The 21,744-nt window shown below is 39.7% G+C and overlaps 1 protein-coding gene across 2 annotated transcripts in view; it reads left to right on the forward strand.

The window, feature by feature from the left end:
- The window catches only part of LOC122555294 (type 2 lactosamine alpha-2,3-sialyltransferase-like), a 30,944-nt gene extending 10,373 nt beyond the window's left edge, over positions 1–20,571 (forward strand). The window contains exons 5-8 of one of the 2 annotated variants that reach the window (XM_043701143.1): positions 6,200–6,386; positions 7,433–7,570; positions 15,207–15,359; positions 18,091–20,571. In XM_043701143.1, the coding sequence (XP_043557078.1) occupies positions 6,200–6,386; positions 7,433–7,570; positions 15,207–15,359; positions 18,091–18,180 (568 nt within the window). In that variant the 3' untranslated portion in view covers positions 18,181–20,571. The remainder of the gene's footprint in view (positions 1–6,199; positions 6,387–7,432; positions 7,571–15,206; positions 15,360–18,090) is intronic. The other variant, XM_043701144.1, reaches the window with a different exon arrangement.
- Positions 20,572–21,744: the final 1,173 nt, after the last annotated feature.

The raw sequence follows: 21,744 nt of genomic DNA on the forward strand, positions 1-21,744 counted from the left end.
AGAACTGATTCCTGCGGAACTCCACTTGTAACTGGGCTCCAGGCTGAATATTTGCCATCTACCACCACTCTCTGACTTCGACCGGTTAGCCAGTTTTCTATCCAATTGGCCAAATTTCCCTCTATCCCATGTCTCCTGACTTTCCGCATAAGCCTACCATGGTGAACCTTATCAAATGCCTTACTAAAATCCATGTATACTACATCCACTGCTCTACCCTCATCCACATGCTTGGTCACCTCCTCAAAGAATTCAATAAGACTTGGATGAAGGGGCAAAAGGTATATTTGTTAAATTTGCAGAGGACTCAAGGTAGAAAAGAAAGTTATGAAGAGGACACTTTTTTTAAAAAAAAAAATAGGTTAAGTTAGTGATCAAAGATATCAGGAAGATTAAAGAAGCTTATTATCTCAGTGGTGAGATTGTAGAGCTCTGATGCAGGAGTTGTGAAAGGTCAGTATGCAGGTACAGGAAGTATTGTAATTATCATTTATCATGAGGGGAGTCGAAGAAAATATTTACAAGGATGTTGCCAGGTTTGGAGGGTTGAACTATAGGGAGAGGCTGAATTGACTGGAGCTGTTTTCCCTGGAGCGTTGGAGGCTGAGGGGTGACTTTTTATGGAGGTTTTATAAAATGAGGGGCATGGATAGGGTGAATACACAAGGTCTTTTCCCTTGGGTGGAGGAGTCCAGAACCAGATGGCAAAGTCTTAAGGTGAGAGGGGACAGATTTTAAGAGACCTGAGGGTGGTGAATGTATGGAATGAGCTGCCAGTGGAAGTGGTGGAAGCTGTTACAATAACATTTAAACGGCATCTGGATGGGTACATGAATAGGAAGGGTTTAGAGGGCTATGAGCCAAACGGGACTAGATAACTTCTGAATATCTGTTGGCATGGACAAATTGGACCAAAGGGTCAGTTTCTATGCTGTACATCTCCATGACTCAGTGACTATAAAAGCAGAAAGGATATCCATCAGTTACACAGGGAACTTGTACAAGCATTATACCTTGGAGAAGTAAACTGCTATACTAAACCTATCAAAAGCTGTAAGACCAAATTTACAAGAATCCAGTCCAATGTTACATATCACTATTCAAGATTATTTAAGACTGCCTAGGAATAGTTCTTAAATGTAGTCAGAACAGGATTAATGGCAGAGTTTCGTGAGTATGCTCTTGTAGTTGTTATGAAGGGAAAAAGTGAGGACTGCAGATGCTGGAGATCAGAGCTGAAAATGTGTTGCTGGAAAAGCGCAGCAGGTCAGGCAGCATCCAAGGAACAGGAGAATCTACGTTTCGGGCATAAGCCCTGCCCGAAACGTCGATTCTCCTGTTCCTTGGATGCTGCCTGACCTGCTGCGCTTTTCCAGCAACACATTTTCAGCTCTAGTTGTTATGAAGACATGGTTACATGGAGTTCAAAACTGCAAACTCAATATTTAGGCCTATGTGACTTTCTGAAAGACCAGGAAGGAAATGGTGATGGGATAGCTTTGTTCGTAAGAGGGAAATAAGGACAATAGTAAGAGATGATCTTGGATTGGAGGTAAGAAAAACAAGGAGAGGCAAACTCTCTGGAAATAGACTTTCTGCATCTAACAGTAGCTACACTGAGACCAGAATACAGAGGAATTTCGATTATCCGAACAAGATGGGCAGGCACTATTTCCTTTGGATAAATGATTATTCGGTTAATGGATTCAATGCCGTTTGGGGCTTGGAGTTTTCTATTAAGTCAGCTCACCATTCAGCAGCACAGCGTGCGCAAGTTCTTGCCCGCCTCCAACACCGCCCTCACCCGCCCCAAACCCTGTCCAACCTCACCCGTGCCCCCCAATCTTGTCTAACACCGCCTCCCTGCCCGCCCCTCCCAAACCCTGTCTAGCATAGCCCCCTGCCCGCCCCCAACTCTGTCCAACACTGCCCCCCTGCCCACCCCTGACTCTGTCCACCGTTCCCCACCCCCACCCCCCTTGCCGTCCACCATAACACTGCCCTAGCTGCCGCTGCCTCTCTGGGGCAGCCGGACTGGACACCTCCCCCCCCTGCTTTTGGGTGGAGTGGGGGGGTGGGGGTCTCCAAATAGCACACATGCACACAACTTTTTACTGCAACTTCCTGACAGGTTGCACCTTGTATAGGACAGTGTTTAAAGAGATTGTCTGGGGAAGGGGGGGTTTAGGGTACACCCCTATGTAGAACTCCAGGGAAAGTGTGGGAAGAGAGAGAGGGGGGGGGGTGAGGTCAGTCCTTTACAGACGGTGCCTGTGCTCTCATCAGTCCAGCACTGTCCTTGGCAGCACTTTTAATCACTGTCAACCAAAGATGCTATCTGTGTTGGACACACTTCTTTGATGTAATGTTTCTGTCGGGACTTCAAGATCTTCGGATAATTGGTTTAGGAAATAGAGGTTTCCCTTCAGACAGGAGATTATGAAAGCTGTTAATTTTAAAAATGAACATTAATCGTGGATGACTTTAATCTTAGTGTAGATTGGGAAAATCAAATTAACTGAGGTTGCCTCAAGGAAGAAGTCACGTGTGGAAGTCAGTTTTGTAGAACAATATGTTGTAGATCGAACCAGGCATCAAGCTATTTTTGGATCTGGTTTTAGTATTGAGGCAGGTTTAACCAATGACTAGAGCAAAAGATCCCTCTAGGAAACAGTGACCAAACATGATAGAATTTAGTATTCAGTTTGAGAGTGAAACAATTTTACTTAACTTAAATAAGACTAATTACTAAGAAATGAGGGCAGAATTTGCTCAGGTGGACTGGGAAAGGAGCTTAACAGAAAATATGGTTGATAAACAATGGTCTTTTTTTTTAGAAAAGATATATTCAGTGATATATCTCCGTGAGAAAGGAGTAGTATAGGAACAGGATAATCCAACTGTGGTTAACTAAGGAAGTGGGAGGCAGTATTAAATTATACATTTTGTTTTCTTTCAATGTAGTAAAGATTAGTGGTAAGCCAGAGGATTGAGAGAGTTGGAAAAGCCAACAAAAGATGATATTTAAAAAAAATAATAAAATGAACTGAAGGCAAACTAGCAAGTAATCAACAAATATCAGTAAGTAGAGCTTCATCCCATCTGTTGGGAAGGGAGAGAGAGGTGAAAGTGAACACAAGCCCTTCAGAGAATGAGACTGGGGAAATAATTATGAACCCAGAAACGGTAGATGAGCTGAATTGGAGTTCAGAAGAATGAATAGCGGTCTTAGCAAGAGATTCTTTCGAAAGGCTGGTATTAAGAAGCATGCAGTTCTGAACCAAAATGTTAACTCTGATTTCTCTCCACGGAAGCTGCCAGACCAGCTGAGCTTTTCCAGCAACTTCTGTAGACGCTAAGATTGTTCCACTGTCATAGGAGAGTCTAGACCAGATGACATAATCTGAGTAAAAGGTATAGCCATAGCCATGCAGGGATTTAAAATAGAGTTCAGGGTGAGTTTCATTTGAAGATAGTGAATCTGTGCAATTCTTTACTGCAGACAGCTGTCATGGCTGTATTGTGTAGATTTCAGGCTGAAATATGCAGAGTTTTAATGAGTAAGGGAACTAAAGATTATGGGGAATAGGTAGGAAAGTGGAGTTGAGGATTATCAAATAATCCATGTTTAAAAATCACCCGGCACCAGGTTATAATCCAACAGGTTTAATTGGAAGCACTAGCTTTTGGACCGCTACTCCTTCATCAGTAGTTTTGATGAAGGAGCAGTGCTCCGAAAGCTAGTGCTTCTGATTAAACCTGTTGGACTATAACCTGGCGTTGTGATTTTTAACTTTGGACAGCCCAGTCCATCACCGGCATCTCCAAATCAAATAATCCATGATCTCATCGAATGGTGCAGCAGCCTTGATGGGCCGAATGGCCAAATTCTGCTCCTAAATATTTTAGTCTTATGAAAAGAATATCTAGCAATATCAAAGTATAGGGGGAGACCTGATGGAGGTATCTAAGATTGAAAGGTGTATATACAGTGGTTAGGAAGGCATTTTTACCATTTGTAGAAGAAATAGTGGGCGGCACGGTGGCACAGTGGTTAGCACTGCTGCCTCACAGCGCCAGAGACCCGGGTTCAATTCCCACCTCAGGCGACTGACTGTGTGGAGTTTGCACGTTCTCCCCGTGTCTGCGTGGGTTTCCTCCGGGTGCTCCGGTTTCCTCCCACAGTCCAAAGATGTGCAGGTCAGGTGAATTGGCCATGCTAAATTGCCCGTAGTGTTAGGTAAGAGGTAAATGTAGGGGTATGGGTGGGTTGCGCTTCGGCGGGTCGGTGTGGACTTGTTGGGCCGAAGGGCCTGTTTCCACACTGTAAGTAATCTAATCTAATCTAATCTAATCTAGTAACCAGGGGTCATAAATGTAATGGAAGAGGTAAAAGGCAAAGAAGGAAGTTGCTACCATTTTCTTATTGCATCAGTAAATATAGTAACAGTACTAATGTGAAGAGATGCCTCCTTACAATGGGATGTCACTGGCACACTTGTTGAAGGCACTAAGGAAGCAAAGAATTGTGGTGATGACAGATTGAAGTGATAGGGGGCATAGCCATGCAGGGATCTAAAATTGAGGATAAGAATTTTAGTTTGGTTCTGTTCATAATTGGGATAAGTCAAGGGGCACAAAGATGATAGTGAAGCATAAGTTGATACAACTTCACACATGGACAGAAGAGTTTTGGATGAACTTTAAATTTACAGTGAATAAACAATAGAAGGTTAACCAGGTTTACATTTAAATAAACGAGTTTAAAGGTAATAAACCTTTTTTGTTTCAGATGAATTGTGGTAGGGAGATGTCTGGTGATGAAGGTGGAAGTAGCTAGTATTTTGATGTAGTGACATGGTTTGAAGCTCATTCTGGATTCAGAAATGACACACCACCATTGTGAACTGTCTGGTTGAGCCTTGGACAGTTTCCAGGGAGCATGATGATGTTGGTGACCATGGAATAGAGGTTTAGCAGCAAATTGAAGATGATGGCTTCAGCCTTCCTAGTATTTAATTGGAAGAAATTTGCTTCTCCAGTTCGGGATTGTGGGCAAATAATTTTGAGACAGTAGTCAATTCAAGAGAATGTGTTAAGTTAGAGCTGAGCGTTGACAATATATATTGAAACTGATGTGTTTTTCAGTAATATCATAGAAGGACAGCATGTAGGATGTGACATCCAACAGACAATAGGAGGTCGGGGGCGGGGGGGGGGGGAGAACAAAGAATAACTCTTCGGACAATATCAGATTGTCCGATAAGATTAAGAAAAGTCATTGTAAATTATCCTTTTGGTTACGATTTGATAGGTTGGAACCAGTGAGTGCAGGCCTGCTTAGCAGGAAAAATGTTGAAAGAGGACAGTGTACCAATTTTATCAAAACTGCACAAGGTCAAGAAAGGAAAAGAAGGAATAGCTAGTTTTGTCACAATCGCATAAATTATTTGTGGATGGGAGGAGCATTTTTGTACTAGATTCGGAGGTGGAAATCTGATTTGGACAGTTTCAAACATGGAGTTCTTGTGCATCGATTTGGGTGGCAGCACTGCATTCAAGTATTTTGGATAGTTGGCAGTAGCTGATGGTTTGCAAGGACTGAGGTTGTTGAAAATTTGATTTTTGGAGAAGACAGGTAATGACAGATTAGATGGCAAGGGAACTAGCCTCTGAGATAGCAAATCATTAACGAATATAAATTAACATGGGAACTAGGAAGGGAAGCTGAATGGTCACCACTATAGTGGGGTGAGGGATAAAGTGGCTGTCATGAACAATAACAGCTCCTGAGAAGGTGAAGGAGAGATGGGAGGGAATTGGGGGAAAAAAAAATATTCAGATGGTCAAACTTTAAAGGGTGTTTTGTTCTAGTGGATTGAGTGAAGAGACTGAGGCAGCAATGGTCTGATTCTTAGTGACCTCTAGCAAAGAAACTTACAAGAATTTATAGTTCTGGTGGTGTCACTGGGACTAATCATGTTGATTTTTATTTGAGTTAAAATTGTACGCTACATACAGTGCAGCTATAGGGCTGGTACTTGCTAATCAAAAGGCTCCAGTTTGTTTTTAGTGTATTAGAATTGGAAGAAGTTTAGTTAGAAAGTATAAGTGGATTGAAGTGGGAAGAAATGTTCTTTCAATAGGTTAGATTTTGTTTCAATTTACCTCACTGCTCCTTTTCTAATTCCTCTTCAAGATTAAATAGTGGGCCTGTGAATGGATATGAAGATGATGTTGGGAGCAAAACAACATTTAGATTCTGTTATCCAGAATCTATTTTCTCTGACTACAGCCAGTATGATGCTGACACAACGTTGGTTTTTGTTGCGTTTAAGGCAATAGACTTACGATGGTTGAAGGAGGTGCTCTTAAAGCAGAGAGTGGTGAGTCCTCTGAAATTGTTCTTAACAATCTTCTTCCAATTATTCCTCTATGCTTGCAAATTACCAGCTTATTTCAAGCCTTTCTTTCCCTCCAGTCCTTTTAACATTTTTGCCTCAATAGTCTTTGCCCTTTTCTGTCTTAAGTCCAAGTTTCTATCCCTGCTACAACTCCAGGATCCCCAAAGACACCAATAATGTTTGTTTCTGTGGTGCAGTACACCTCTCCATTCTTTCCACTTTCTTTCAGTACCTTTGACAGTTGATTACACCATCCTCCTCCTGTTACTTTCCAGTAACTGTAGTCCAGTTTTGATGGATAACCCTGGCTTTGTTCCATGGTTATTTAGTAAATAGAAACCAGTGAATTTTCAACATGGCTTCTCTTCCCAAACCCATTGCCTTGAGCCTGTCTTGACACATTCTGGCCACCGTATCAGGCTGAACCAAGGTGTTCACTAGCTTGTTGTCCTACTTGCCATTTTTGGGCAGGTGCCAATCCTGAATGCTCCCTTTATCTTTCCATGCTCAACAATCCATGCCTTTGCCTTTCCACAGCAGACTTCCACATCCACGCCTTTTTCAATTTCAGACTTGGCTTTTTCTCCAAACTCCTGTTGGCTGGCTTCCCATCTTCTGTGAACTTCAGCTGACCCAAACCTCTGCTGTCTGTGTCCAGTTCAATCCATCCTTCACCTGCAGATTCAATGGATTTGACTTTAAGTGTTCCTTACAGGAGATTGTTTCACAGCAGAGTTTTGTCCCCAGTCTATCAATGCAGCAACTTTACTCAACCTATAACAGTTTGATTAATATACAACATGAGTTACTCTTTTGAATAATCTACATTTGAGGACAATTGTTGAAAATGGGATTTGAAAAATAATAAATGAAACTAACCTGTCCTGAAGATGCTGTAGAATCTACTTAGTAACAACTAACTGTTCACTCGTATGTGTAAGTGAATGTGAGGAAAAATGTAAATGTGAACATATTTGTTGTTTGGTCTTTTTGAGCTTGCAACCTATTTTGATTTTTTTGTTTTACAGTCCATGCGTGGCTTCTGGAAAAAAACACCTACAAATCTAATTTACAAAAATAGTCAAATAAGGATATTAAAACCTTCTGTAGTCCAAAAAGCAGCTTTTGATTTATTAAAACTGCCCACAGTTGTGCGTTGGCCTAAGGTACATGGATATTTCTTCTCATATTTTATTTTTCTGTATAGCTTAAATTAAGATCATAGAGACTTAGATTAGCTTGATTGCACCTAAATATGCTTAGTTATTTAGATGGTCTGCAGAATGGCAGAAGCTGATTTTTCTTTTGAAAATGACGTTTGTTTTCATTTGGTAAATTCTGGACTAACATTTACAACAAAAGAGGAAATGTTAGTGATGTGATATCCTAGCCAGTTCATGAATGTCAAACAATTTTAATGTTGTAACCTATTCTCAATCTTTGAGCTATTCTCAATATTATTCTGAAGTCAGGACACAAAAACTGTATAGAAAGAACAGCCTGGGTTGAGTTCATTCATTTGTTCTTTCTTTCTTGTTTTAATTGCAATCTTTGTTGTGGCATAATTGCTGACGCGCTCTGCATAATAGCTTTATACACCTGAGACTGGAAAATTTGAGATGGCAACACTCCACCCCTTCATTTTGAAGATGTGGTGTTCAATGAACAGCACAAAGCAAAAAATAAAATATTATTTGATTCCAGATTTATTTTTTCCTGCTTCTATTGATGGTGCAATCTGGTTTCTATTTTAATCTGGGAAAATTAATTATACTGTTATAAGTCTCTTTCTTGGCACTGATGCTTTCACCAAGCCAAGAGAGAGGGTGGAGAGGGTGTGCATGTGGGAGCTCCTTGTGCTAGTTGTATGAAAGCCAGACATCCCCAAATTCCCAGTTGATTTAATTTGAACAATTTAACCATAATTGTCTTATGTAGCTTTATATTTCAAAAGGCTGTCCATTGGGACAATAATTGAAAGGTCTTTCAGAACTGTCCTCTTTGGGAAAGCTAGCATAGAAGTTGTAATGCAGGTGGTCTCCCTGAGGAACGTAGGATACCTGGAAACTGTCCATATTGTACAGTTTATGTAGCAGTCTTAGCAAGCAGTTTCCAATTGCATAAATACTATATCCTGAGTCTTTTGCCCATGATAGCAAATGAGAAATTCTTTTGGATTGAGGAAATATAACCAAGGTAAGGAAGACTAATAAATGGGTGTTCATTTGAAGGATGAGGATAGTTATACATTAAGCCCTTCGCAACAGTATGCTGTCACACTGCACCACTGTTACATATTATGAAGTACTGGCCTCTCTGCTTGAAAGCTATGTGCATAACAATTGGTGATAGACCTCTTGTAAAAGTTTTTGTTTGTCCAGGGATCTAGTCAAAGGCGGCACGGTGGCTCAGTGGTTAGCCCTGCTGCCTCACAGTGCCAGGGACCCGGTTCGATTCCCACCTCTGCTGACTGTCTGTCTATGTGGAGTTTGCACATTCAGGTTTCCTCCTACTATCCAAAGATGTGCAGGTCAGGTGAATTGGCCATGCTCAATTGCCTGTAGCGTTAGGAGCATTAGTCAGAGGGAAATGGGACTGGATGGGTTATTCTTCAGAGGGTCGGTGTGGACATGTTGGGCCGAGTGGCCTGTTTCCACACAGTAGATAATCTCAAATCTCCCAGAATGATGCCTGGCACAAAGGATGATGTAAAGTAGAGCTCCTAGATTTTGCAAGCACTGGTTTAAATACATCCGCACCAAGAAAGTTCAGATTGGTGCTCCCTTTTGGTTGTTCCTATGAGAAAAGGAAATGGACCTATGGATTTATACCTTTACACGGGCTTATTAATCATCAAGAACTCTTTAAGTGCTTTAAGAGCACTGTGTGCCAAGTTGAAGCATATACACAAGTGGTACACTCCCATATCCAAGTTCACGAGGGTTTTGTGAGCCTCCAGAATGAGTTGCAACTTTAGAATGTCCTATCCCTAAGGATACATATATTTCATGCTAATACATTTTAGTTTTTTTTCAATAAGCCATGTCGGCCCTGGATTCTAGCTCGTAGCAAGATCATCTTGCTTCTGATCTGCAGAGTTTAAAGGTTTCATGTTTTTAAAGGATGACAGGGTTTCTACTGTGCAGTGCCAATCCAGAGTAACTGGTCAGGGATTTGGATTTGGCAGACAAAAAGCAGCTAAAAATTGGAGGCTGGCATGAGGGGAGACTGATTTAAAAAAATCTTCAACTCTCAGGATGAGGGCATAACCTGTCAGTGACCCTTCCACATATCCCGGTCAGCCCATTTGGAGGATGGTAAGTGTGAGATGATAGCAGAGGTGTCCAATGCAGCAGAAGAAGGCATTTACTGATGTGGAGATGCTGGTGTGGGTAAATGAAGTCCTCATTGAGGAGAAGCAGCATATTAACACAGTTGCTGCTCTAAAGAGCTGATAATTTTAAAATGCCAAATGGTTGGCAAATGGGCAGCGCACAGTCTACACTGTAATTAAGGGCAAGCACCAAAGTGCAAACTTTAGAATGTGGTTTGAATTGAAGCAGGGCATGTTGAGTAGAGAAGTAAGTTTAACCCTCCTTAGAATGTTGAGACTTGTTAACTAGTCTGAGCATATGATTCTTTTAAACGTCCATTCATGGGATCCTGGCATCACTGGTGCTGTTGAACTACTACAGTCCACTGTGGTGTGAGTACTTCTATGGTGTTAAGTAGAATGTGGTGACATGAAGGTATGTTACTGCACTAATTCATAGACTCCATGCTATGACTTAACCATTTTGTGAAATATCTTGTCAAATGCCTTCAGGAAGTCTAAAAACAACACATCTGCTAATCTCCCTCTATCCACTCTGGTTAAGACTCCCTTAAACTCCTAATAAATTAGTCAGACACTATTCATCCCTTTCATGAAGCCATACTGACTCTGCTTGATTAGATCATGGTTTTCCAAATGTGCTGCTAAAAGTTAGTTGCTCAAGTGCTTTCCCCACGATAAATTTTAAGCTAATAGATTGATAGTTAGCTAGTTTCTGCCGCCAATTGTAAAAACACTTTGGCCAGTAAGTGCTCTGAAACAAGTTGCACAAGTCTTTATTGTGACTGTTGGGATGATATATGGATCTATAATCTTTTGTTGTAACTAGTGTAGTCAGTAATTTCTTGATGACCATTTAAAGTGAATCAAATTGGCTGAAAACTGGCTACTTTGGAGACACCAGGAAAAGGCCAAGATGGATCAATTGATGCTTCTGGCAAGGTGATTGGAATGGTTCTCCCTTGTCCTTCTGTGATGTGCTGGACATTGCCATTAGTTGAGGATTTGGAATGTTTTGTGAAGGTTCCTCCTCCCATTCGTTGTTTATTTGTCCACTGTTTCACATTTGGATTTGGTAAGATCACAGATCCTTGGTTGGATGATCTCTCAGCTCTGTTGATTAACATGCTGTTCCTCCTTAGCCTGCATGTAGCCCTTTTTTCCTGTAGATCCGATAGGTTGGCATCTATTGATTTGTAATGGTATAGTGAAGGATATATCGAAGCATGAGTTTATAGATCATGGTTGAATAGATTTTTGCTGTTGCTGATAACACACAGAAGGTGCTGTGTTCTGGTTGGAGCTGTTGGATCTGTGTTGAATCTAGGATAGTGGTGCGTAATGCCACACAGCACGTAGCTTGCGCTGTGGTCATCCATATCACTGTTCTGAAGAGTGTATCTAGACAAGTAAATTTGTAATGATGCAGAAGTAGGCTTTTCTCGCTTGTTAGTTCTCTTACCGTTTGCCACAGATTCAATATAGTAGCCCTCTGTGCCAGAATTCACCCACCTCAGTCAATGGCAGTAATACCGAGGCACTGTTGATGCGCATTCGACATATTTTGTGTCCTCTTTGCTCCCTGGTGCTTCTTGGTGAACGACTGATTCATCAGCTGAAGTAGAAGGCTAGATTCTCACCAGCAGGAGGTTTCCTTTCCTTGAGACCTTATGGGGTCTGGCATCCATTTTCAGGACCTTCAGGTCCACTTCCTTTCAACAGTATATCATTCTACTTCTTGGTCAGTCTGCCCTGCTAATGGGACAGACTTCTGCAGGATTGTTGAAGGAGGAATCTGGAATCTTGACTGAAGGGTTTTATTCTGTGGGTAAGAACATGTTAAACAGTGGCTTGACTCATCCTTGAGGCATTCCCCTCACTTTTGTCGCACGTCACAGATCTCCATGAGGAGGACATTCTTGTGGGTGGATTCTAGTATTGGTAATGAATGCTGCAGTATTTGATTTAGAACATTGTGGTGAATGCTATGCAGAGGAGCTTGTAGGAATATATTTAGTGGTTCTAGATTTACTAGAATAAAACCTGTCTGCAAAAGGTTGACTTAATACGTCTGTTCAGCAATCCACCAACAAGCTACTTCATCTTGCAGCTGAATTCTTCCTTCTCCAGAGAGAAGGGACACAGTTGCTTCTGGTACTATTGGCCAATTGGGTGTCTTTTTTTGTTTTGAAAAATGTTTTTGTGCATCTGTGGAAGACACCCATATCCCTTCCATATTTTGACGTCATTGAGTAGGACTTCATCTTATTTCTGGACATTTTGTAGTGCTACTTCAATTTTCCTGCGGTAGGTTCTACATCTGTTGTCAGAAACTTGCTTCTCTTTCCACAAGATTTGTAAAAGAAAACTTAGGAAATCCAAGACAACCATTGAGAAACTTGTAATCGGCATTTTATTTTTGGAACTTCATTGATGGTAGTATGATTGCTGTTGCATGTAGTGCTTACCAGAAACACGTTGAATGGAAGTGACTGACTTAAAATGCAAAGTTTTATTGTGCAAGTTCATTTATTCAAGTCCAACTAAAAATCTTAGTAATTTGAAAATTTGATTTTTAAATGATGCTCATCAATAAACAGCTTGTGGCCTGTTTTTTTATGAATTGATAACACTCCTGATTTACTGCAGTGCAACTATGGTTTATAGTTACACTGCAGTAAATCAGAAGTGGTACCAATTCATATATGTTCATTTTAGCCTCAAATGAGGTTATAGGTTGGCTTCAATATTTCAACATCTCTCTTCCTGTGAAATTGGGAGTACTGCATTTACTTAGCCTGCAGAATTGGGAAGGTATGAATGCAGTTAGGGGGATTTCACTAGTGTGAAAGTTGATTCTTTGCTTTCTTCGCTGGTCGATATTGATGTGACATTTTTTGGAAATCACTTCACTGGCACCCAAAGAACCAAATTAACACTTTCATTAGAGTAAGTGAAGAATTGAGACAATTATTAGAAATGGAATTTGTAATCATATGGTAAAAGATGGGTTGATCAGGGAAAATCATGTTCAGCTAACTTGCTGGAGTTTTTTTGGAGAGGTACAGGCTCTCAGGGCAATGCTGTTGACATGGTATTCATGGATTTCTAGAAGGCATTTGATATGGTGCCACGCAACAGACTTGAGTAAGTTGAGAGTCATGGTATAAAAGGGACAGTAGTAACAAGGATGGAAAATTGGCTGAGTCATAGGAAACAGGCAGTAGACACCTTTTTTCAGGCTGGAGGAATGTTTGTAGTGGAGTTCCCCAGGGGTCTCTTGTTGGTCTGCAGATGACAATTTCAAAGTTTGTGGATGGCTCTAAAATTGGAAGAATTGTAAAATGTGAGGAAGACTGTGGCACTCCAAAAGGACTTTAATGGGTTGATAGTGTGGGTGGATAGGTGGCTGTTGAAGTTTAATACTGATAAGTGTGAAATGGTGCACTTTGGTCTGAAGAAAATTGAAAGCCAACATAAAATAATAGGGTACAATTATAAATGGGGTGCAGGAGCAGAGGGACTGAGGTGTAGATGCGCACAGATCATTTTGAAGGACAGGTGGTGAGAACAAGTAATAAAGCAAGGGATGTTCTCAGCTTTAAAAATAGGGGCGTGGATTCAAGAACAAAGAGGTGATGATGGACTTATACAAGACATTTGTGAGTCACCTGAAGTATTATGTGCAGTTGTGGATGCCACATGATAGGAAAGATGGGAATGCATTGGAGAAGGTGTAGAAACAATTCCAAGAATGGTTTCATGAATGGGAAACTTCAGGCAATGAGGCTAGATTGAAGAATTTGGACTGCTCTCCTTTAGGATTTTGAACCTCCATCAAATCTCCTCTGAGTGGGCTGGATACAATAGGTGGGGAGAGGCTGCTCTGTCTCATACAAAGAGAAGGCACAGATTTAAAGTGATGTGCAAAAGAAGTAAAGGTGTTGTGAAAAACCTTTCTCAGTGAGTAGAAACAGTATGGAATGCAGTTTTGTTTTATATTCATTCATGGGATGAGGGCATCACTGGCTAGACCAGCATTTATTGCTCAACCCCAATTGCCCAAAGGAAAGTTGAGCATCAGCCACACCACTGTGGATCTGGAGTCGCATGTTGGCCAGACCAGGTAAGGATGACAGTATCCTTCCCTAAAGGACATTAGTGACCAGTTGGGTTTTTCCAACAATTGACAGTTTCGTGATCATCATTAGACTCTTTAATTCCAGATTTTTATTAGGTTGTCTGGGTCTCTGGATTAATAGTCTAGCAATAATAGCACTAGGCTATTGCCTCCCTATGTGGTGGCGACCATTTTAAATGAGACATTGCAGAGGGCATTGGATGATCATTTGGATAGAAATGGTGTGCAGGGATATGGTAAAAGTCAAGACAAGAGATTGGCAGCCAGTAATAGAATCAGTGCAGGCACATTGGGAAACTTAAGGTATGAAGCTAGATTGAAGAACTTGTGCTGCTCTCCTTAGTCCTAAATTGCTGTATACCATTCTGTGAATTTGTTTCCCGTCATTTGGCCTTATTTTCCCATTGATAGTTGGCTGTGTTGCCATAGTCTTACCAGACCAAAAGGGCTACTCTCTCTCGTTAGAGAGAAGTGACTGGTGGTGATTTAACCTGAAGGCCACCAGACCTCAGCTGAGGGGAGAGGTTGAGAAGGAGAGTCCTTCATGGTAACCTCAAACCGATGAGGGGATTTGAACCCATGCTATTCGCATCAAATTTCTCTGTAAACCAACAATCCAGCCAGCTGAGCTAAACTGATGCCCTTCTGTAGATAACAGCAAATAAAAATAGTTCGTCAGATTGCAAGTGAAGAGTTTTTATTATTTCAAGTCCAAAGTTTTTTATTCCCCAAATGGCAAAACCAGACTTAAGAAATATTGTTAATTTTTTTCTTAGTGACTGTAACTTGGCTCCTTCTGAGATGAATAAGGAGGAGCTGACCTCTTGAAGGAAATGGTATTTAATCTTTTTAGTTGTCCTTGAACCTTTTTTAAATTGGAAATTTAATGAGTCCCCCCCCGCCCCCCCTTTACCCTTTGTTGGTAAACCCTCTAATTTTACTTAGAAGTATAAAAGTAATGTGTGTGGAGAACAATGTTAATTTGGTTCCAGTCATGACCAAGGATTCATATTGGATCCACAATCAGCAATATTGGATCAGCAAATCTTCTAGTCCTTTTGTGGTACCTCTGATTTAAGAGGGAAGTATTATTGAAATAAAGGTATTAAATTGTACTGATAGTTCAGTTTCACCTAGATTTATAAGTGACTGATGTATATTTTTGGAATATGTTTTTAAAATTTAGCAGGAATGATTAGATACTGCATTATTTATTCCATGTCTTGCATTATCTATTAGCCATGTACAAATACTTTTCTCTTTCCTTAACTTGTTTCTATCAGCTTTGTCTTCTCAAGTACACTTACATTTGACTTGTCTCTGACAGCCGCCACAGTATCCAACAACTGGAATTATTGCAATAGCTATGGCACTTACTATGTGTGATAAAGTTCACATAGCTGGCTTTAAATATGACATCCATAATCCTAATGGCACTTTGCATTATTATGGCAATGATACTATGTCCGCCATGAGAAAGGTAAGCCACCAAATGAGACCGTGTTTTATGTCTATTGCAGACACCTTCTTTTCATAAAAGTTGTGAAATAGGATTTCTCACTTAAAGGGAGATAACAGAAAACATAGTAATTTCTACTTTGTACTTACAACTGTTCCCAAACCAACACTAATGAATGTTGAAAGTTCTAAATAAATTTTAGTTAGAGCTGGTACTTGCCTGGCTTCAGTCTAAGATTTGTTTTTCCCCACAAGTGCACTTTTTTTTGTAGAATTCCATTGTGGTTTTTTTAGAAAATCTATGTTCTTTTTTTTTAGATTAGATTAGATTAGATTACTTACAGTGTGGAAACAGGCCCTTCGGCCCAACAAGTCCACACCGCCCTGCCGAAGCGCAACCCACCCATACCTCTACATTTACCCCTTACCTAACACTACGGGCAATTTAGCATGGCCAATTCACCTGACCTGCACATATTTGGACTGTGGGAGGAAACCGGAGCACCCGGAGGAAACCCACACAGACACGGGGAAAACGTGCAGACTCCACACAGTCAGTCGCCTGAGGCGGGAATTGAACGTGGTCTCTGGCGCTGTGAGGCAGCAGTGCTAACCACTGTGCCACCGCTTTCTTTTTAATACACATATGTTGTCTTCGTATAAATAGTTCCTGGTATCAATTTATTTAACTAGAATCACTGTCTTTAAAATATTATCTTGCTTTGTTCAATAAAAAGTCATAATAGGTTGAATGAGAATGCCTGATAACTTTCAAAAGTGTTCCTAACTATTTTGCATTAATTGCTATGAAGTGGGTGACACTTGTCTCACAAGTAATTTTCACACCAGTGTCGAGGAGGGGAATGAAATGATTATTGTTTTTGTTCAATTGATCAATGATTTCATTACTGAAGACAATTGATCAATGTTCAAATGATCAATTGTTTACAGTAATGGTTGAGAGAAAATCAAATCCAGGGTGAACACTGAGGTTGTAAACTTCAATCTGGAATCAGTGTAACCACCCTCAGTACAGCTGTCCTTCAATATCTGACTAGAATATATGGATCTTACAGCCAATTACATCTGAGCTAGAAATGAGTACTTCCAATTTTAACCAGGCTTTGTTTCAATTGCTATTCAAATACATTTAAGGAGAAGCTAGATAAGGGAAAAAGTATCAACTTTTGTTTTTTTAAATGAAAGGAGTAGATCTTTTAGCCCTTCAAGCCTGCCCTGCCATTCAGTATGATCATGTCCAATCATCCAACTCAATACCTATTCATGTGTATGTTCTATCCCTTTGATTCCTTTAGCATGAACTATATCTCCTTGAAGACTTTAAATATTTTAGCCTTAACCATTTTCTGTTGTAGAGAATACTACAGGCTCACCACATTCTTGATGAAGAATTCTCTCTTTTTATCTCCATCCTAAATGGCATATCCCATATCCTTAGATTGTGACCCGTGGTTCCTATACTTTACCATCCTGTTCACTGAAATAACTCCACAGAGGCTGGTATCCTGTAACCAAATCACACTTTATTTGTATGTGGAGAGTCCTTGATACTGATTCAGCTTCTTCAGAACCAGTTTTGAGTGCTCAGAATGTCTGACACCTAGTTTTACCTATCAGTCAGGGCTCTCTGATTTGAGACTGGATTCTTTTAGCAATCGGGGAACTCTTATTCTATGATGTCTACCTGGCTGACTTCATTACAGTCACTATATTCACTATGCCTTGTAAATAGCTTTAAAAAAATTCATTATTTCTGTTCCCCAGCCTCAAAAGAAAGATCTTTCTTTTAAAATAAAATGCACTTTTTTCTTTAGAAATAGCCTTCCCTATCACTGGCTTCAGTGGCTTTCTTGCTCAGGACAAAAGTAATAAGAACTTTCTGCAATTTTAAAGGTAGTCCCCTAGCAGCAGTAGGCCAAGGACAGCAAACTCCATGGGACCTAGGTAGAGTAAGTGAGGATTGACTGGCTGTTTACCCAGTTGACTGAGACTTTAAACAGAGTCCAACATATTTGGTTAGAAACTAAACAAATCCCTAATCTTGACACACTAACCTTTTTTCTGTTTTGGTACTGCTGGCTCAAAGTAAATGTGTTTGAATTTAGCAGTACAATGAAAACTTCACTTTTAATAATAGAAAGGAGTCCTGCATTCGCTTTGCAAGAATCAAAAGGAAACTATTAATACAGTCATTAAGGGCTGCAATATGATGGATGGAACGTGGAAATCATTCATTTTGAAAGTAGACTTTATTGCTGAGTTAATATGACAGTGTTTTGGTGTGTGGAATTAGACATTGTGGGGGATTTGCACTACTTTGCGTTTGGTTAAAATGGAAAACATGAACTGCAGATTCTATAAATCGTGCAGTTCCCCAGTTGCTGGTGAAACGCATTAGTTTCGTTGAACTTTTCTCCAGTATTCTTTAGGTGTATAGTTATTTTCAAAAATTAAATGTTTGTACTCATGCTGATCTTAAAAGGATCTGTATTCTGTCACCATTACTACTGCCAGTTTTTCAATAATCATAGTGATAAATTTGCTCTGGTCTGCAAATAAGAGTTAAGCCCAGCACTCTGACTCAGTATGATGTCACTTCCAAACTAAGTGTATCTAATGTATGTTTTATAAATGGAAGTGTTGTTAAGAACAAAAGCTGCTTGTCTTGGGTTTAGTAGATGAAATTTCCATGTATATTTTGAACACTAATAATTGAACTGTTTAATTTGCAGATGATGTATCACAACATTACTGCTGAACAAATGCTTCTGAAGAAGCTGAAATCATCTAATACAATTTTTGATTTGACTGGAAATTTTTGAAATAATCATCGTTGGAATTAATGCTACTGTACACTATTGAACACAGCTTCCCATGCTGGCTGGAGTTCTACTTTTTTATATATATTACCAGGGAAACAAGCCACTACTAATTGTTGAACTGTTGAAAAATTGAGTGCAAGAGAAATACTGCATGTGTACCTCTAATACATGTGAATTGCAATTGCTGTGTGGCTGAGAATTATCTTCTTGCACTCTGCAAGAATAAGCATTGGAAATGCTTCTTATTGACAGCAATGTATCATAGCCAAAAATGGGATTTCATCATTAAAACCTCTCAAACTTTGTCAAAAAAGTGAAATTGATATGAACATCCCTTTCTGATATTATTGTAAATGGCAAAGATATTTTGCTGGTGATTCCTGATTACATCATGGGGCATTTTGGATAGTGAATGGTCAGACAAGGAACAAATATTAGACTACTTGGCCCTTTTGAATGTGCTCTTGCATTCAATAAAATCATGGCTAACCTGAATTTAACCTCCCCTCCACATTCCTGCATATCCCTAATACGCATCGATCCCCTTGACAATCAAGAATCTATCTACCTCTGCCTTAAAGTTCTGCATCCATTTTTTTTGAGGAAGATAATTCCAAAAAAGCTCTTGAAGGTTCTTTCCACATCTGTCCTAATTTGGTGACCCCTTTTATGTTTAAATTATGCCCCCAGTTCTAGATTCTCACAAAGCAGGAAACATTCTTTCAATAGATCCTCCCATTCAAGGACACTCCAGACTTGTACATTTCGGTTGTTGCCTCGTGAATCTTCTAAACTCCAGAGGGTACAGGCATGGTTTGTCTAGCCTTTCCACATAAGGCAATCTGCTCATTCCAGGCATTGGATAGTGAACATTTTTTGAACTTCCAAGACATTGACATCCTTCTGTAAGTGCAGTGACCAGTACTGTACATAATACTCTAAATGCGGTCTCACCAATGTATAAGTGAAGCATAACTTTCATTTGATCATTCTTGCATTCGATTTTCCTTTACAATAAAGCATAACATTCAATCTGCCTTCCTGATTATTTGCTGTACCTGTGTGCTAGCCTTCCGATATTCATATACTAGGACATGTAGATCTCTCAGCATGTGAGCTCTGCAACCTTTTGCCACTTAGATAATACTATTCTTTTATTATTTCATTAAAGATTGACAATTTTCCATATTATAGATCATTTTCCAGATCTCTGCCCACTCAATTGACCTATCCATATCCCCTTATAGGATCCCTTGTCCTTTTTTGTTTTTATCACTCACTTTCCTACCTTACTTTGTGTCATCAGAAAATTTAACAACACAACGTTCGATCCCTTCATCCAAATCATCTATGTAAACTGTAAAGTGTTCAGGACCCAACACTGGCCCATGTGGGACACTCATGACATCCTCCCAGCCTGAAAAAGACTAATTTATTTCTACGCTCTGCTTCCTTTTAGATACCCAATCTTTTATCCATGCTATACGTTACCTCTGACACCCATGAACTTTTTATTTTTCTGCAACAACTTTTGATGTGGCACCTTATCAAATGTGTTCTGGAAATCTAAGTCAATTATATTCTTATCCAGAGTACAAATTACTACTTCAAAGAACTCAATTAGCTAACTAAGGCTTCCCTTTGAGAAAACCATGTTGGCTATGCCTAATTACTTTTGAGCTTACCCAAATGTCCTGTTATAACGACTAATAATAGCTTCTTACATTTTCCCAATGTCAAATATTTAAGCTAATTGGTCTGTAGTTTCCTGCTTTGAGTAAAGGAGTTACATTAGTTATTTTCCAGTGTAAAAGAAACTTCCCCAAATTGAATAGTGGACTAAAGAAATTGAATTTTCATACACCTCTACAGGACTGAAAAGGTATTCTACTCCTTTCAGATCAAAATGGAGATTCTTGAAGTTAGTACTCAGTGATGTCACTTGCAACTACTTTAAACAGAACTAAATTAATGTTCAAGTTGAGAACTTTTCTAATAGTTTGAATTTTTAAAATGATGATAATATTTCCAGTGAAGAATATAAAAGCTTTGAATCTTCCTGAAGCTTTGTTGTAGTTTGTTTTTTGATTTAGTAATGTGGAATTATCTGTTCAGCAATTTAATTGCCATTTTTCCAATTGTGCCATTCAGTTTGGGCATAGTTATCTAACTTATTTACTAAGATGACTGGAGATTTGCTTTGATCTTCATAAGATCTTTCCTGTCTGCATCATCAAATTTAGAAGCAGCATTGTGTAGGTTACCTGAATGGAAAATTATGTTGCTTGAAAGTAAAAGACTGCTTTTATTGCTTCTTAATTGTTCAAAGGATATTTGTTTTTGGCCTTCAGTTTGTAAGTGAATGTTTAAAAATAAATTTATGAAAAGTAATGTTCTAAGAATAAATATTCACTTTACTGCCTGTTCCAGAAACAACACAACCACATTCTGACATAGTTGTACTTCCCCTTCTCAGTCTCACCTGGGCAGCAAGAACAGTTCAATCCCTGTACCTTGATCTGAGTTAAGATAGTGGTAGGGTTGCAATAGAAGCCACACTGGGCTAGGGAGAACCAAGTCACTCATACTTGTGATCGTTTTTAAAAAAACAAACGCAGAATGAATCATTGTTTTGCTGGCACTAGTCATGTTTGGTTCAAAATGGGGAAGTATTTTTTTTGAAGTACTGTTAGACTTCATGCCTAGGCTGTGCAGGAAATCCTCTTAGTCTTCTTTCCCCTTTTCCCATCCCTGCATTAATTGCCTTGGGCACAGTAAATTTGGATCTCCATGCTCAATAACACAAAGTGTTGGCTCTTTGTGATCTGCTGCATCCTATTTTAAATTGAACATGCAAGCCTTCACAACAAGAGTAGCCACTTGATCAAGGCACAGAAGAGAACTGATCCTGCAAATTAGGATAGAAGCAGTGGCCCAAACCTTCGAATCAACACTGGAACTGTAGTGTTCAATGCTCAACAAACAGAAAATTACCCACTTGCCTGGATCACTTTAAAAAGACCAAACTTCTAAAGCTGCAGCCAGAAAATTTCTGAGCATAGGAATTCATGTAGAGACGAGAATTAACACAGAAGTTATGCTCTCTCCCCTTCTACTGTGCTGCCTTCTGTCATGTACGTTTAAATATCCTGTGTGAGTAAGCAGGTGATTGGATGAATGAGTAACGTGGAAGATGGATGAGGTAAATAGATAAATGGGTAGGGTGACTGATAGGTAGGTGGGGAAGGATCAGTTCCGATGTTGCCAGATCATGCAAGTATTTGGGTGGGTAGTAATTTTCCCTTTTCTGCACTTCAATGCATCGCCTTTTGGATTTCAGGAGCATTAAAAACGAGTGACATTAAATATGCTGACCTTTACCAAAAAGGCAAATTTTCATTTTAAATCATTTAGTTTATTTCCATTTTGGGGCTGATCTCGAGGTAGAAGTGCAAATTATGAAGGGAGCTATTGGCAATACCCCACCATACGTTAAGTGTAGGTGTCAATTGGTGTCTACGCTTAAGGCTACAAACGGGAAAGATCGTGTAAATTCCTCCTGCT

This window comes from Chiloscyllium plagiosum, chromosome 12 (assembly GCF_004010195.1).
Source record: "Chiloscyllium plagiosum isolate BGI_BamShark_2017 chromosome 12, ASM401019v2, whole genome shotgun sequence".
NCBI lineage: Eukaryota > Metazoa > Chordata > Chondrichthyes > Orectolobiformes > Hemiscylliidae > Chiloscyllium > Chiloscyllium plagiosum.